At 45.5% G+C, this 15,701-nt stretch overlaps 1 protein-coding gene across 1 annotated transcript in view; it reads left to right on the plus strand.

Annotated features, from left to right (window-relative positions):
• The first annotated feature begins 557 nt into the window (after nt 1–557).
• The window catches only part of LOC306796123 (receptor-type tyrosine-protein phosphatase zeta-like), a 59,792-nt gene continuing 44,648 nt past the window's right edge, over nt 558–15,701 (plus strand). The window contains exon 1 of the mRNA XM_079294898.1: nt 558–664. Coding sequence (XP_079151024.1) covers nt 601–664 — 64 coding nt within the window. The 5' untranslated portion in view covers nt 558–600. The remainder of the gene's footprint in view (nt 665–15,701) is intronic.

The following is a 15,701-nucleotide window of genomic DNA, read 5'->3' on the forward strand; positions in this document are numbered from 1 at the left end:
AATAAGGAAAATACATGACCAAGCGTGGAAACAATTTGTCGTCATCATATGTGCATTTTGTTCCCCATACATATATATATAAAATTATAATGATATATAAGTATGACAAGTTCACTGTAAACTCATTGTTTCCCACTATAAAGACAATATGAATATATATTCCCACATGCTGCCCGAGGAGATGAAATCCTTCTAATGGCAGCAGCTTGCCGCAGACACACACCGCGTCCCCGTGGTAAGAGCAGAAGGATATTACAGGAGCGATACAGTGATTTCCATTCAGGGCAGTGGGCGGCGCGCACTCGCAGCCCCGTCTCTCGTTGCGATGTACGCGAGCGCGCGTCCGTTATCAACGAACCCCCGCGCCTGCGAGCCAGCACTCCTCACACCGCACACAGCCGAGCCGAACCGCACCACGCCGAGCCGAGCCGAGCCGACCGGAGCACTTTATCCCCGGCGCCCCGGCGCCCCGCGCAGAGGAGCAAACGATGACCTGGTAGCGCATCTTCACGTCCGTGCGTGCCCCCCTTTTTTTTTTCTTCTTTTTTTTTTGGAAAGCCACATTCTGCCTCTTGACGTTTAGATTCTCTCGCGGAGACCATGGAGACGGCAGTTCCCAGGACCGATGTCTTCATCTTCCAGCTGCTCCTCTTCAGCCAAATCGGTAAGAAACTGCAGTTGACAATTTAGTTGTATTTATTTTGTTTTGATGGAGTGCGGTGGCTGTCATGTGGCGTTTTTGAACGCTGTCTGCAGATTGAGCGGTGCGTCTGTTTTATTCCCCCTCGGATATTTCCCGCACACTTTCAGCCCGTTTAAAAAATGTGCAATCGGCAGCAAAAGGTGGATGAATTCTCGATATGGGATTTTGTTAGAGCGTGCATTTGGGAAACGTTGCGCCTGCAATGATACACCGAAATATTCCTGTCCACTCACATTTAGTTTCAAGTGAGTGCTCCTCAGTAGCCTACATGCAGCGATTTATTTTCTGGTCATGCTTTGAGCATGTTGATCCGTGTTTTCCCCACAAACACAAGCAAGTTGAACTGTGAATGAAGATGTGAGAGGACGCTCTGCGTTCCCTGATGTGTTGCTGCATTTAAAGAAACTCCCCACAGCATGTTCAACTTATGTCCTTCAGTCCAAATGTCCCTTTAAGTGAGCTGCGTTTCCTTCAGACACTTGGCATCTTTGTTTTTTTAATATCACCCCTGTATTTTTTAGAGAGACATTTATTGAGCTTAAATTATTGCTATTTTATATGCTATGAATTCAAATTGAAAGTATAGATTTTTGCCTTATTTACCACAGCTCTCCTTGTGTATCAGAACTACACCACCTGTTAGAGTTTTCAGGAAACACATGATCGGTTGTTTTTTTTAAAGTCACGTTGGCTGCTCCTCACCATGTTGTGAGCTGTAAAGGTTTGTTGAAGAGATAATCTCTCAAGATATGAGTCAGAGCAGCTGTCGAAGCACAGATCCTCTTTGGTAAAGAAATCCGAGAGAAGGACTTGGTGCTGATTTCAGTAACCGGCGCAGAAGTAGGATCCAAACACACACCCCCAACATTTTTTTATACATTCTGTCTGTGTACTAATTTCCAAAGTAAACATGTTCTCCTGTCAGATGAATCGTTCGTCGCAAGTTCCGTCAATTGGAGGTAAAAAATTTGACCTTTTTAGTTTTAGTGCTCCTTTGAGAGCAATCTGTTTTCTATTGGTGGGAGATTTGGTGTATTCACTAAAAACACTTTGAAAGATGATATCATTTCTATATACATTAGGATTCCACCTCATACTCTTGATTAGTAAACACACGCCATCATCAAATTGACATGACACATTGTCAAGAAGAGTTGAGCCCACAGAGCTGCCTCGAAAACATGCATACACGATCAGGGGAAGGTCAGGATATAAAAAGCATATAATCAGAAATCAATAGTTAAAGTGTAATCTAAAGATAAAGTGTATGATCGTTACATAACAAATGTTTAATACATAGAGTGATTTAACAAATGTAGACCTGATAATAATAATATGTGTATCTGAGTATAGTGCAGTCTGAGTGTAGAAAGTACGGAGAAAGAGGAAGTAAGCAGGGTGTTGGCTTCAAGGGATGGGGAAATAATGATGGTTGAGAAGAAGGGACACAAAGCACAATAATGATGAAGGATGAGATCAATAATCATTTTATAAGCAAATGTGTACTAACCAAACCGATTTAACAAATGTAAAAACGGATTAACAAATGTTCTGTGTGACCGGAGCTGCGATGTAAGAAAAGTGCTTGTCAGGATGACTTGCAGAAATTAGGAGAAGAGTGTTGCAAGGAATGAGTCAGAGGCAGGAAGCCTGGACTTATATGGACATGTTCGAACCCAACATCCTTTCCAGAGGGTGGGGGGGATGAGAGCATGTATTGAGCAGGAGGGGGGCTAGCAGCCCAAAAGTGTTATAAAAGAAGTAACTTGCAAACAGCAAGACGGGATTTCAACACGCGTGCTGTCCAAATGCACCAGATGAGAAGATACGGACGATTGCAACTGATGTATTGAGGACTTCGTCTCTGTTCACGGAAAGAACACCGCTGTTCGTGGACAAGAAGATTTAAAGACGGAGGTTTTCCTCTCCCCACTGCTCGACTCTTAACATCTGGACAACGGAGAAGATGCAGCAGCCCGAGAAAGACTTTGTACTGAGTTTTGTGGACTGTTGGACGAACTCCGTTGCAGAGCAGGAGGAGACCGAGGGTCTGGCCGGACCTTCGCTCCTAACAACTCCAAAAGAACCTTTTCATCGCACCATTGAACATCCAGCTCCAACCGAGCCGTCTCGGCATCTAAAACTAATGAGTATAATCGAAGAAGAAATTTAAAGTAACGAATCAAGTGTAGTAACATTTTATGTGAGCTGTAGCTTTAACCCTTGCAAACTAACTAAATATAACCTGCAATAAATATCTAATCTGCATTTAAAGTAAATTTCTCAAGTGCATTCATTTGCTCAAGTAGTAAAAAGTTCCTCGTGGCAGTAAAAAGTTAAAGCCATTGTATGTCTAACAACTGAGTTCTGAAAGGTTATCCTAGAGACTGAATCCACTTAACAACCCCTTACGGTTTTAGCAAGAAGTAATCCTAGCCGTTAAAACCTAACCTGGCATTTACCAAGAGCACGGATCCATAAGAGGGAAGCTGCCATAACCGACGCGACTGGTAGGAGCGCCCGGGGTCAGGGTGGCCCCTCGACCGAGTGCACTCAGACCGGAGGAAGCAGGGTAGACGTCGGGAGTAACGGCAGTTAGAAGAGCCAGGCGAGTTCCCTCGCCAGAACACCAGCTCGAGAATCTTTTAATAGAGAGCTGAGTCAGTAATTAGCCCCGTATCGGGCCAGAAGTACCCAGGATCTAACATGTGGCGCCCATAACGTGGGGCTCGACGGAAAAGGAGTACGTTGAGTCCAAAAGAAGAACCCCGGCAGCCGAGAGAGGCTGTCGTTCGTGTACGAAAAGACCTGAGGTGAGGCGTTGGGGTAGAAAGTAAGGCTGCCCAAGCCACGAAGAAGTCCGATGTCGAGACATCCACGCATCGAAGCTGTGTGTGGTATTTACAAGCCAGTACAGGAGAAGCCGCAGGCGACGGGGAGCATCGACCAGACTCGCCCGACCTGTAGAGGGGCCAGAGCCTGATCCCATCCCTTCCTCAACGCGCGACGAGAGGCTTTGGGAGGAAGGCGACTCGAGACAACAAAGACAAAGACAAAGTCCAAGATGCAAGTGCAGCAGAACGGACCAGATGTTCCAGGGACCGGCCGGCAGACGGAGGCGACCCAGCGGGACGAGCCAGCGGCCCAGATGAAGGAATCGCCACCGGACGGCAGAGAGGACCCGATGGCGACGGAGGCAGCCCGCAGACGGCGACGACTCAGCAGGACGTGCCAGCGACATCGACCCAGGAGCAGACGGCAGCGAGGACCAGGAGGAGGACGGCGCTGGAGCATGCAGAGCGGCATCGGGAGGACCGACGCTGGATAAAGACGACAGAGGCAACGTCCAACATCAGGTCATCCTGTACGGAAGAGGATGGACCACCTGGGACGCTGCCATCCAACAACACCTAACCGACCTACATCAAGATGAAAGTAGGGCGTCGGTTAAAGGAGAAGTAGAACAGCAGTGCAAAGAGAAGGGTGAAAAGAGCTAGTCATAACTGATAGTTATTACTGTGCTCAGGCCCTTAACGAAGACCTGTCCATATGGGAGGAAAATGGGTTTGGGAGCGCTAAAAGTAAAAAAGTGGCTCATCAAGACCTATGGAGAAAAATAGCCGAATTACGGCTAAGCATGGAGCTCGAAGTGGTGCACCAGAGGGCCCACACGCGAGAAGAAATTCACTGGCAAGGAAACGAAGAAGTGGATCGTTTCGTCCAGATGACACAAATTGTCTTTGTTGGGATCGAGAAGTGGGAAGAATTGCCCAAAGGAAGGGTAGTCCCAGAAGAGAGCGTGGAGGAGGTGGTGCATGCAGTGCATGGCGCACTAGGATATGCAGGCACCGTTCCAACGCAAAGGGAACTGGAAAAGCAGCGACTCTGGATTCCTGAAAAAGAAGTCCGCAGAATCCTAAAAAAACTGTGAGTTGTGTGGTCGATACAACGCAGGAAGGAGAGGACAAAGGGAGGGGAGGACTCACCATTAAGAAAAGAGGAATCCAAGGAGTAGGGCAGCTGAAGCCGGTTCCGCATTAGGAGAAAACCAGGAACTCAAGAATGGCCACCAACATACAAGATTTACCACCCTACGTCAGAGTGGCCAATGTCAAAGGGGTGGTTAACATGAGAAGGAGTACTACGGGGCTCTGGGCAGGAAGAGCCCTGAGGAAGTTGGGTTGTGCAAGAAGTGATTTCTCTCCGGAGAAAAAAGAAGTGTTGCAATGGAGAGAAATTAAGAATGACTGTGTGGTCTGCCTGCTGCCGACCACCCTAGCCGTTGCATGGCAGGGACCCGGAGACCAGAAACCACTCCGGGTCACAGGAAAAAGAAAAGAGTTTAACCGCATGCGCCATAAACCGGTGAAGGTTATGGATGCATGCATATGCGGTACATGCCGTGTGGAGAAGTTAACAAGGTTAACCTTCATCACCTAGTGGTGATCGACAGCTGGGAGCAGGCATCAGGCATCAGGACCGTCTTCACCAGAGGACGACGTGCTCGTCATCACTGCCCTGGCCGACGAAAACTTCCTGTGAGATTCCTACTAGCTAAGGCGAGGCAGCCTGTGACCTCAAGAAGGGGATGTCAAGAAGAGTTGAGCCCACAGAGCTGCCTCGAAAACATGCATACACGATCAGGGGAAGGTCAGGATATAAAAAGCATATAATCAGAAATCAATAGTTAAAGTGTAATCTAAAGATAAAGTGTATGATCGTTACATAACAAATGTTTAATACATAGAGTGATTTAACAAATGTAGACCTGATAATAATAATATGTGTATCTGAGTATAGTGCAGTCTGAGTGTAGAAAGTACGGAGAAAGAGGAAGTAAGCAGGGTGTTGGCTTCAAGGGATGGGGAAATAATGATGGTTGAGAAGAAGGGACACAAAGCACAATAATGATGAAGGATGAGATCAATAATCATTTTATAAGCAAATGTGTACTAACCAAACCGATTTAACAAATGTAAAAACGGATTAACAAATGTTCTGTGTGACCGGAGCTGCGATGTAAGAAAAGTGCTTGTCAGGATGACTTGCAGAAATTAGGAGAAGAGTGTTGCAAGGAATGAGTCAGAGGCAGGAAGCCTGGACTTATATGGACATGTTCGAACCCAACATCCTTTCCAGAGGGTGGGGGGGATGAGAGCATGTATTGAGCAGGAGGGGGGCTAGCAGCCCAAAAGTGTTATAAAAGAAGTAACTTGCAAACAGCAAGACGGGATTTCAACACGCGTGCTGTCCAAATGCACCAGATGAGAAGATACGGACGATTGCAACTGATGTATTGAGGACTTCGTCTCTGTTCACGGAAAGAACACCGCTGTTCGTGGACAAGAAGATTTAAAGACGGAGGTTTTCCTCTCCCCACTGCTCGACTCTTAACATCTGGACAACGGAGAAGATGCAGCAGCCCGAGAAAGACTTTGTACTGAGTTTTGTGGACTGTTGGACGAACTCCGTTGCAGAGCAGGAGGAGACCGAGGGTCTGGCCGGACCTTCGCTCCTAACAACTCCAAAAGAACCTTTTCATCGCACCATTGAACATCCAGCTCCAACCGAGCCGTCTCGGCATCTAAAACTAATGAGTATAATCGAAGAAGAAATTTAAAGTAACGAATCAAGTGTAGTAACATTTTATGTGAGCTGTAGCTTTAACCCTTGCAAACTAACTAAATATAACCTGCAATAAATATCTAATCTGCATTTAAAGTAAATTTCTCAAGTGCATTCATTTGCTCAAGTAGTAAAAAGTTCCTCGTGGCAGTAAAAAGTTAAAGCCATTGTATGTCTAACAACTGAGTTCTGAAAGGTTATCCTAGAGACTGAATCCACTTAACAACCCCTTACGGTTTTAGCAAGAAGTAATCCTAGCCGTTAAAACCTAACCTGGCATTTACCAAGAGCACGGATCCATAAGAGGGAAGCTGCCATAACCGACGCGACTGGTAGGAGCGCCCGGGGTCAGGGTGGCCCCTCGACCGAGTGCACTCAGACCGGAGGAAGCAGGGTAGACGTCGGGAGTAACGGCAGTTAGAAGAGCCAGGCGAGTTCCCTCGCCAGAACACCAGCTCGAGAATCTTTTAATAGAGAGCTGAGTCAGTAATTAGCCCCGTATCGGGCCAGAAGTACCCAGGATCTAACAACATCCAATGTCTGTCATAAGAAGTGGCACACAGTAGAAGCAGAGCCTGACCAATAAACTGTCGGGGCTGATAAAACGACCGATACATGGCGTAGATATGTCATCATAGAAATACCAAAGACGTGTTTGAGGTAGTTTCCAAAAAGTACATCGTTTTTCACATCAGTATCAGCTGGCACATTGTTTTATTGGATGTTTTAAACTCTTTAATTAGACTTCTTCAAGACTCTAAATTGGGTAGTTGGCATTCACCCGCCTTCAGGTCGATTTTGACCTTTGAGAAATAGAATATGCTGAAGCGTTCAACATCGATTTTCAGCAAGGTTATCTCATTGTTTTTATTCCGTCATTTGTTTGTTCAGTGCATCAGATGAATCGCATGACGTTCAATTCAGGAGGCCGACATCAGACGCTTATAAATGTCCCGAACACAAACCTGCGAGTTCCCGTTTGATGAGATCTTTGTGTGATCAGATGAACTCAGATGAGCCCATGAGGCAGTTTTTAATTTGATAGAGCCTGGTGCAGAAATAGACGAATGCGCTGTCATTGCTGAAACCTCCTGATTGCAGCTGCTCTTATTTCACAGAAGATCACACTGCCCTACATGCCTGTTGCCTTTAACGCCTTCCTCCACCTGCTGTCGCCAGAGGAAAAAGCTTTTCATTTGTCAAATGAATCCCAGATTGGGTACAACAAGCTGACTTTGACAGCTTTTTATTTTTTTAAAGGTTTCTCTTCTATTCAGATGTCTTGATGCTGTTCTGAGAGAAGCACAGTCAACGTTTTGGCTCTGCTCTGAAGTCGCAGCGGTCGAGCTCGTCACAATTCACTTTGCTGTATAGCTGCAAGTTAAGTGTATTGTTCCCAACCCTCCGGCGCAAGTTTCATTTCGTTTACAGTGTTTGTGTTAAATGCTGTTTGGACACATACGGAGAGAAGAATATAGTTCCCTTCATGAGGGAAAGGAAATAGAGGATCCTCCTGCCATCTGTCCCACAATATGCCACAAAAATCACACACAAAACATGTTTTCTCGCTGTGTCCTCTCGCTCACACTCCTCCACACACACACACACACGCACACACACACACACACACACACACAAGTGGCTGTGATGGTGCGGCTGTTTGTCCGAGCGCTTCTGCCAGTGAGCGCGATCTTCTACGAGGAGTCCTTCACTGTGCCATATGCTTTTCAACAGCATGGATTCCCGCCCATACAGTGCACCATACATCTGACTCCTCGGTGGTTATCACACCTTCTGCCTGTGGCTCCATATGTGCAGTATACGGCAGGAAAGGGATTCAAGCACGCATTCCTGTTTTGATGCATCCGGTTATTTTGACATTGAACATATGTAGATACTCACCATGACTTTTTTTTTTTTTTTTAGCATGCTGTGATCCTGCCGTTAAGATATTTCAAACTAATCTGAATCGGCTCCCTTCCCCTCCCGTTGCTCTTCTCTCCAGACCTCGTTGTATTCCGCTCCGCTAGAAGGCTTGTTTGGTGGATGGTGATGAGCAACAATGGCAACAGCAGCCTGCATGCTATTGATCATTCAACAGCTCAGCAGGATCTATACTGGAGTTTGGCACAAATCATTGCCTGTGCACTTTACTCTGTGTGTGTGTGTGTGTGTGTGTGTGTGTGTGAGAGAGAAAGAGAGAGAGAAGGAGATTTTAAGACAAAACCAAGCTAATTTGAAACCATCAGAAGATAGCCGGAGGGTTCCCAGAATGCATGTCAGCCAATGTGCTCCACCTCCTCTGCTCTCCACACAGACTGTTTACCTGCATTCAACCAAGGCCTGCTGCAACACTACTCGGACTACAAACGGCATCCAGAACGCTTCCAATACCAAAATACTGTCCCGTTGCCTTCAGGTTCTTCATAAGAATGCAGAATACGTGTCATGCGTGAACACACAAAGCGAAGTTCATTACTCACACATGTAATGCTATTACTGATCACCAGCAGCGACAAAATTCCCTCCATCAAATACAGTACATATCACTATACAGTATATCTGGCCAACATACCACCATACACTGTGACATGGTTAATGTGTGATGGTTAATGGGAGTTCAGTGGTCATATGTTCTCCTTGTGAGATACCATCTGGCCACCCAGTGCACTCTGAGCATTTCAACCTCAGGGGTTACATCCGGTGGCATAATAGGAGGCCTGATGGTGTTATAGCAATTTCCTGCAAAATACTGGAACACATATAGTGCAGTGAATGTGTAAATCCATCGATAATATGTAGAGTAAAGTGTACTCATTGAAGAAACAGCATTTCTCTCTGTCCTCACCACTGTCCACTCCTCTGTGGTGCTGAAAGACACACAGCAGCGGTCACTTTTCAACTATAACAGGTCATAAAATTCCATGTTGGTGCTCCGACACTGCTGGAGCGGGCAGCGCGTGCTTGGCTCCATCAGTGGATGCTCACATCTTTATATATAAAGTTATCATTGTCGTTTTTTGGTGTGGGCGGCTGTGAACACTGAATGTCACATTATTAAGCATGTGCTTGGTAAGATCAGTATCGGGGGAATCGATCTGAACGATTGACTCAGCACTTCGCTAACCGAAGCGTTACAGTAGTTAGGGTCTTGCTGATTATCACATGCTGCATTATAGGTAACATTTTAGCTGAAGTGACAAATTCTGAAATCCTCCAATATTAGGAGACCGGTCAAGCACAGTCCATGCCGCTATTTATTTCATTATTTCTGACCTTTTTGTTTTTTCATTGTTCATTTGAATTGCGTGCCTCCCTCCTTCCAGCTTTAACTCCAATGCTTAAAATGAGATTATGTGCGCGCTAATTTACAAACACGCACACACTCAGCTCTATAAACCAACCAACACAGATTGTTAAATCCTCGGAGTGGAGCAAAATGTTGTACATGTACTACTTTGAGTACGATAACCGATTGATACATTTCGTGACAGTGTACTTTGAGTGTACTGATAGAAGTGGCTTGCACTGTTCTAGTGTTGGCAGTTCTAAAAAAACACAGATGTTCCTGTGAATAATTCATTAGCTGCTCTCTGCTGTGATATTTGTCTTCCTCTTCCACTCTCTTTTACTGTTTCTTTTTTACCAGCCTCTCCATCCGAAGCAGTTTTACTCATAAGTGCTCTTATTCTCTAATCCACTTAGCTGCAGTCTGCTTTGACTGTGGCAGCGTACGGTCCCAGTTCTGTTAAAGCTGGCCTGTGCCACGAGGACCGCCCAACGTCTTTGATGCTGAGCGGCATGGACGGGGAACTCGGCTCGGTGAAACACTCGCGTCACTCAAAGGTAAAAATGGAATAGAGTGGGGGGGGGGGGGGGCTCTCTGGTATTACGCAAGCCAAGACTCAACAAAGCGGACACAAATAACAGTCAAACATTGAATTACCGAGTGCATCATCTTCACTGTAAGTTTATTCGGTTTCTCTTTCAGACGCATCATTATAAAACGTTTCTTGGACAGTCGGACGGGAAATCTTTTCTTTCCCTTTTTGCTCCTTTCATTTCTGCAATTCAGCATAAATGCATGCTCTTAGAAATGTACTTGCTCTTTCCAGAAAAACGGCGACATGAGTCAGAGTGACAAAATGAAAGCGCCGCGGAAACGTAAGCACCGTAATCCGCCCCTCCACCGTTGGATGGATGACACACAGGCAGAGCTTCTGAGTTACGAGCACGTGAGCACGTGATGTGGAATAAGTATGTTTGGGCCACGCTGAACCACGAGGAAAGTCTTGAGAAGTTTCTCTGACTTTGAGTCTCTGTCGGAATCCGTCGGAATCCACGATAACCGCCGCTGTTGTCGCCTAGAAAGAGGGAAGCTAAAGGCTTTTCAAGGCTGTAGGGGAAGTTAGTATGTCCTACTTAAAAGAGAGATTCAAGGTATTTCTGTAACACCACCAGCAGAAGTTGTGTTTGACAGAAAATGTGTTTTATTATATGAATGTGAGGCGGAAGGCCGCCTTTTTTGAACAATTCTCCAGTTCGGTTGGAGAATGCTGGCGCCCATGTTGTTTAGCATCTCCTCGAATGATGACCACCTTACTAACGGACATCTAGACCTTTTTAAGTACTTCCTGTCTAAGGAGTTAGTCAAAATGTTGTGCTATGTATTAGAAGTGTCAGATAATGATTCATCTTCGGACTCGACATTTGAGCCTTAAGGAAGTAGCGAGGGATAACCAGCGTCAGAAAAGGAGGGTGGCAGGATCACAAGGGACAAAAGGTGAAAAGGAGAGAGTCTGAAACTAAGTCACTGAATCCACAAAATGCCAATGTTCTCTCTGCGGTCTCTCCAGTCGCGGAGGTCTGTCTGAAGTTACAGCAGCTGACAATGGCCGTCTGTCTCTGCCGGTGCCCACATACAAAAGCCACCGTTGTGTTTTTTTAAAAAAGGCTGGCACCGAGGACTGAGGCTACCGGAGAGGGAAAGAACCTTGCTTCTACCCGGCCGGCCAGCTGATGGGCTTCAGAGGCCTACACACACAGGAACACACATGCAAAGTAACACACACACAAGCTTTGAGGGAAGTCACTCGTATTAGTGTAAAGTTGTGGAAGTGCTAAAGTAATAATCAGAGGAAAACTCTTGGCCTTAATCTAGATAAGAACTGATTAAATGTGATGACATGGTCTGCTTGAGCTTGTTCCAGCAGCGCATCAGGGTTCTCTGTTGTCCTGCATTGTTCTCTGTGTCATGGTGCCACCGTGGTTTACCCGCGGGCCTGTTGTCCTGCAAGTCTTTTAAACACTCTGCTTTAAAGTCCTTTGTGCAGCAGCTATAGACCAACATCCGATGTCACAGAGGTCACTGAGGCTCACCCTAATATACATTCTGCTCCTGTGTATTCAAGTTGGGCCATTGCCTGATGGTGTGAACTGAATTCAGTTACCATACAAATTCCACCAAACCCGGAGCCTTGTCGTAAAACGTGACCTCAAAGTAAAGTAATCCGAGCAGAAGGTGGAGAATGTTTCGACTGACATACTGCACATTCCACAACTTCTGAGTTTGATTGATGGAAGTGCATGTCTAGAATATCAACAATGCATTATACTTCAGGTCATATGTTCATCCACTGTGATCTGCAAGAACCGGGGTGACCAGGCTGCTGCTACAGTGCCACGCTATCACATAGAGCAGAACAGCACAAACAGCTGTTGATAGAGTCATCAGGGACAACACGGAGACGACGCAATTGCCGTTCAGTAAATTTCCAGAACACCTTATACAATCTTTGCATTTTAGCAGTTTCCTTTTGAAATGAACCTCCAGGCACTTTTGCGCCAACCGCCGAGATTTAATCAAGAACACTTCAGACTGTTGGTGCAGAAGTGATTTAAACAGTAAGGTTTTGACAAAGCTGCATGTGCTTGGGAAGTATAGTGAGCATACGACTGGATGAATGAGACTGAGATTACACTGCGCGAGTTCTGTGAGAGTTTGTAAACGGATGTTTTGATATAGTTATGCTGTTGTTAAAGTGGCCTCCATTTATTCCGGTTAAACTTGACTTTTCTCATTTTTTTGCGCGAGAAAAACTAAGTTTCCTTCAAGAATTCAAGGCGACACGGGGTGTCATCTATTCACAAGCGGTCATTTTGTGGCTGAAGCATTGCATAAATTTGACTTCATCACCCCAAAATGAGATGAATCAGCTGAAATGTGACCTGAGTAAATTGTGATCTTCCAACCTAAATAGGTTCTTCTTCATGAGTCCAGCTTTGTTTTGATTCTCAAGCTTTGTTTGATGGTGTCTTTCAGGCTGAGAAGATTTCCAACTCGTGACTTAACATTTTAAGGAGACAAAAGGGGACACATATTCAGTGTCTTTATTTGCAGATGGGATGCTCTTTCGTGTTGTAACTCCAATTTGTGACTTAATCTGAATCAACAAGGTGACATCACTCCAAGTGAACCAGTCAGAAAACAGCATTTCCTTGAAGTTTAAGGAGCTTCTCAAATTAAAAAGTCTTTTTTAACTCTCTGGCGTTGCTGCACGTAAGAACCCGCTGTGACAAAAAAACATGATTGAAAGTCAGAGAAAGAGAGATGCAGCAAGTTAGAACCAAAAGTTGCTTTTCTTGAAGTGCTGACAAAAGAACTCCTTTTATTGTTCAGAAGAACCGCTGAGTTCAAAGAGAGAAACAAAGACAGAAATCACAGCTGAAAGTCAAAGTAGAGCCTTTTCTGTTTCCCCAGGAAAAAACTTTTTGACGCCGGGCTTTCTTCTGATGCGCTGCGGTCAGGTTCGTTACTTTGGGCAGCCATGAAGAAAGTTAATGGAGGCTCGTCTATTGGTCCGTGAAGCGTGGAATTCGGAGACGGAGACAGACTTTCTTTTTCCAGTGGGAAAGTTCACCGTAGGGGCGTGTGTGTGTGTGTGTGTGTGTGGGGGGGGGGGGGGGGGGGTACTGTGACCAATCTGTGGGTTGAAAGTTCATTAACCCCCCGCCCCCCACCAGCCGACCCCCTTCAGCCCCACACACTTTGGGTGGCCGCTGATAGTTGCACATATATAATTTAGACACAGACACATTCAGTGCTGCAGTGTACAAATGCGCACGCATGCTGTTATTTGTATAAGGGTTATGTTTGCCTTTGTGTTATTATCCCTGTGTGTGTGTGTGTGAGTGTGTGTGTGTGTGTGTGTGTGTGTGTGTGAGTGTGTGTGTGTGTGTGTGTGTGTGGTGGGAGGAATTGGGGGTGCGACCCCGCACCGAAAGATAGAGAGGAGAGGTGACGGTTTTGTATCCATGGCAATAGAGAGAGTCGGAGCAGGAAGCCGACAGGAAGTCAGGGTGTTCCACGCGCCATCGGGGGTGCTCTTCCGTTGTCATGACGCTGTGAACTGTTGTCGTGGAAACGCCGCCGATCCAGGCTGAATACTGATGGAGAACATGCCGCCTGGATTCCTCAATGAAAAGAGCCTCACCCACGCTTGTTGACGAGCAAGCTCAGTGAGTTCTGAAGTCATATTTGTGAACCGTCTGCAGATGAATAAGTTATTATTAAAGCCAGATTTGGTTCTCTTTCTTCTCATGTGCTTTTTTTCTTCTTCTACTGATTAAAACAGTAGCAGACTCCAATGCAGTCATCAATGCTTTAGAGCTTTATTTTCTTTCACCACCATAAGTATTAGTTTGAAGTCCTGCTCAACTGAAATGCTACAGGATTACTAATCACACACACACACACACACACACACACACACACACACACACACACACACACACACACACACACACACTCACAGCATTTTCTCAATTTGTGCTGAGCAGATGGAAGTGGTGCATCTCGCTGCTCTAACTAGGCACGCAGACTAATGACACACACACACACACACACTCACACACACTCACAAATGAGGTGGACATGTGCAATCACATGCTCAGTGGATAAACTGGAACTCAGAAACACGCATGCATCCGCCAACTGGCTGGCTTCCCTCTCCCTCTTGTATGTGTGTGTCCTAGATGTCAGACACTGTTTACACACACGTCATGGACTCAGTTCATCTTCTCTGATCATGTTTTTCCCCTCATTCGATCTGTGTCCGAGCTTCTTGATGAGATAATGTCCTGCCTGCCTGCCTGCTTTGGTTTATTTATTTTTTTATACCTCGAAGCAAAGCTGTGAGGTCAGTCCCCCCCGCAGGGTCTCTACTCCTCACCGCTCAACCAAAAATATATCTCCGCTGCACATCTTACACGTGGAGGAAACACGCTCATTCATCGCCTCCACGCCTGACTTTAACCCAAGCGTGGGTTCATCAGTTTGTAATTGGACAGCTCAAAACAAGTAACATGCAGGTGTATTTGAGGAGGAGCCACAGTTTTACTGGCTTAACAGCATTAACGTGAAGCCCAAAGAAAAACATGTAAGACCAGAGAAAATATGAAGTATGAGCCTTCTGAAATGTTAGCTATTGAGCTTTCTGACCGTCTGTCATCCCACAAAACATGATCATGAATTGATGCTCAAGAAGTCATACACACATGGCAATAATGTTGCATTCAAATCCATTTGATAATGACTATGTGATTATACCGAGTACCAATTCAGTGTTTTTTATTTTGAGTGCTGAAACAAGTTGACAGGGAATTCATTGACAACCATTTGAATCATTTATCAATCAGAAATGGTGTTGTCTGGTTCCAGAGGTTTTTCTGCTTTTTCCTGCTGTATTTTGTTGTAAATTGACTGATTATTTAATTCATTTTAAAAAGCATGCAAGGTAATAATTGCAGCCCTATTCACATTGCACACATAGCATAGCATAGTAGGCAGTCATATTAGTAGAGTCATTCAAATTGAGATGGAGCTGAATAGCTCTGGATAAAGAAAACAAAGCCTGCGTCATGGCTTTCCGATTATATTTTGCAGTAGATTTAGGGAGGTGGGGTAAGTGGGTAAAAGGTTTGGACAGGATCTACACAGCCTCCTTTGAATCTCATAAAATGCTGAATTTCGAATGCAGTACTTTGGTCGTGCTTTTATTTTTTATTGCTGGCATTGCTGTAGTTTAATGAGTTACAATAAACAAAGGAACAGAAATGGACTGGCTGAATAAATGTCATACTGCACCAAATACACCAATCCAGGCGCCAAATTCAAAATTCTGAGCAAATCCATTGCCTCCACAGGGCTCAATGTGGAGACGCCTGAGCCGGCGGCTAGCAGCTAACAGCGCAACAGTGCTGAAAAAGCTCGTAGTGTTTACCTGATGGGGAACCGGAGAGTGGGCGCTACCCGTCAGCGACAACACCGTGTGTCGGCTGTAACCGCCAAATGAGCAAAGTGCAGAGCGGCGGC

Source organism: Melanostigma gelatinosum (genome assembly GCF_949748355.1).
Source record: "Melanostigma gelatinosum genome assembly, chromosome: 22".
Taxonomy (NCBI): domain Eukaryota; kingdom Metazoa; phylum Chordata; class Actinopteri; order Perciformes; family Zoarcidae; genus Melanostigma; species Melanostigma gelatinosum.